The sequence below is a fragment of the Papilio polytes genome, unplaced genomic scaffold, assembly GCF_000836215.1.
Source record: "Papilio polytes unplaced genomic scaffold, Ppol_1.0 DF822530.1, whole genome shotgun sequence".
NCBI lineage: Eukaryota > Metazoa > Arthropoda > Insecta > Lepidoptera > Papilionidae > Papilio > Papilio polytes.
This window is the reverse complement of record NW_013526674.1, coordinates 1-1,360: the sequence shown is the minus strand read 5'-3', so window position 1 is coordinate 1,360 and position 1,360 is coordinate 1. Positions and strand designations below refer to the sequence as shown.

The window sequence follows — 1,360 nt, the reverse complement described above, 5'->3', positions numbered from 1 at the left end:
GGTCTAGGCCGGTTGTCATGGCGACCTGATGAAGAGAACGGAAGCCTTAATACTTAGTTAGCATGATCCTAAAATGTAAAATATTGCAAAACTGATCGATGTCCAGTATAATGTATGTCAAGATGATATTAGACCTGCTAGCGTCTACGATATTTTAATTCGCTCAGTTTTAAAGCAAAAGTATTTAGGTGAAATCTTCTTTCATCCTACACCTCGATACTTGTGCAGGTTCAACAAATTATATAATAGCTACCTTTGAGGAGGTGGAAACCTCAGAATGACATGACTCGACGTCTTGGACGTCATCACTGGGACAAGAAATATCCTCCTTTCCCTCTTTTACGATAGCGTAGAGCTCGTCAATACGCTTCTTCAGAACACATACATCGCTTTTTATATTCCTTTTATCTGTAGATTTCTCCTCCAATGAAGTTATTTTCTCAGAAAATTCAGACATGATACTTCGTAATTCCTCCATATTCTGATTGAGAACTTCGAATTTTGTTAAAATATTGTTTTGGTTATTGGATAATTTTGTAATATGGTCTTTGAGTGTTTGGAAATTACCCTCCACATGGTCAGATTGGCCATCCGTATTCATATTGGTTATATTTCACAGAAATCTTTGAATAAATTAAACTTTGTACATGATTCAAACAATACTTTAGAATTCCGAGGTTTTAAGACACAATCTATTTTAATTTATTTCATTGTTGATTTTGACGTTTATGAATTTTTTTCTACGTCAAAATCTTGCCAGATTTTGATGGACAAGGTCGTAATGGCAAAGGTTGTATACATACTAAAAAGGTTATCATCGGGTGAAACTTTTTGTTTGCATAACTTTACTTTATTGTGTAAGGTCTGATAGAATGCCGTTTAAAAATACAAACAGGTTTCTACTACCACAATTCGTACAAAAACATTTTGTAGATTTGGCAGCAGGGAAGACAAAAAGAATAAAACGTTTGTTCAGAGATCCAAAGCAGTTTATTTGTTTTCTACTCTACATGAAAGGAATGCAAATAAGCTGTACTGTCGCCTCCCCGTATAGTGGAAAGAAGACAGAATTGAAGTTATAGCGCGCCGCCGCGGAGACGAAGCACCAAATGAAGAGTAGACTCCTTCTGGATGTTGTAGTCGGAGAGTGTACGACCATCCTCCAACTGCTTGCCGGCAAAGATGAGACGTTGCTGGTCTGGAGGGATACCTTCCTTGTCTTGGATCTTGGCCTTAACATTCTCGATGGTGTCCGAGGGTTCAACTTCTAGGGTGATTGTTTTGCCAGTCAGAGTCTTGACGAAGATCTGCATACCACCTCGGAGACGGAGTACCAAGTGGAGTGTGGACTCCTTCTGGA

General features: G+C 38.4%; 2 protein-coding genes across 2 annotated transcripts; both read right to left on the bottom strand.

Moving 5' to 3' along the window:
* Nucleotides 1–4: 4 nt before the first annotated feature.
* Nucleotides 5–786, bottom strand: LOC106106020 (the record flags this gene model as incomplete). The annotated part of the gene is made up of 2 exons (XM_013286542.1): nucleotides 254–786; nucleotides 5–25 (listed from the first exon to the last, which is right to left on the bottom strand). Coding segments are annotated over exons 1-2 (369 nt in total), but the record flags the coding sequence as incomplete, so codon positions are not given.
* Nucleotides 787–971: 185 nt separating this feature from the next.
* Nucleotides 972–1,354, bottom strand: LOC106106021 (ubiquitin). The gene has a single exon (XM_013286543.1). The coding sequence runs from the start codon at nucleotides 1,311–1,313 to the stop codon at nucleotides 1,077–1,079; it is 237 nt and encodes a 78-aa protein (XP_013141997.1). The 5' UTR covers nucleotides 1,314–1,354; the 3' UTR covers nucleotides 972–1,076.
* Between the last annotated feature and the right edge of the window lie 6 nt (nucleotides 1,355–1,360).

What these genes read in the sequence shown, in the direction of transcription:
- LOC106106021 (XM_013286543.1), bottom strand. Translation starts at nt 1,313, where the DNA reads ATGCAGATCTTCGTCAAGACTCTGACTGGCAAAACAATCACCCTAGAA.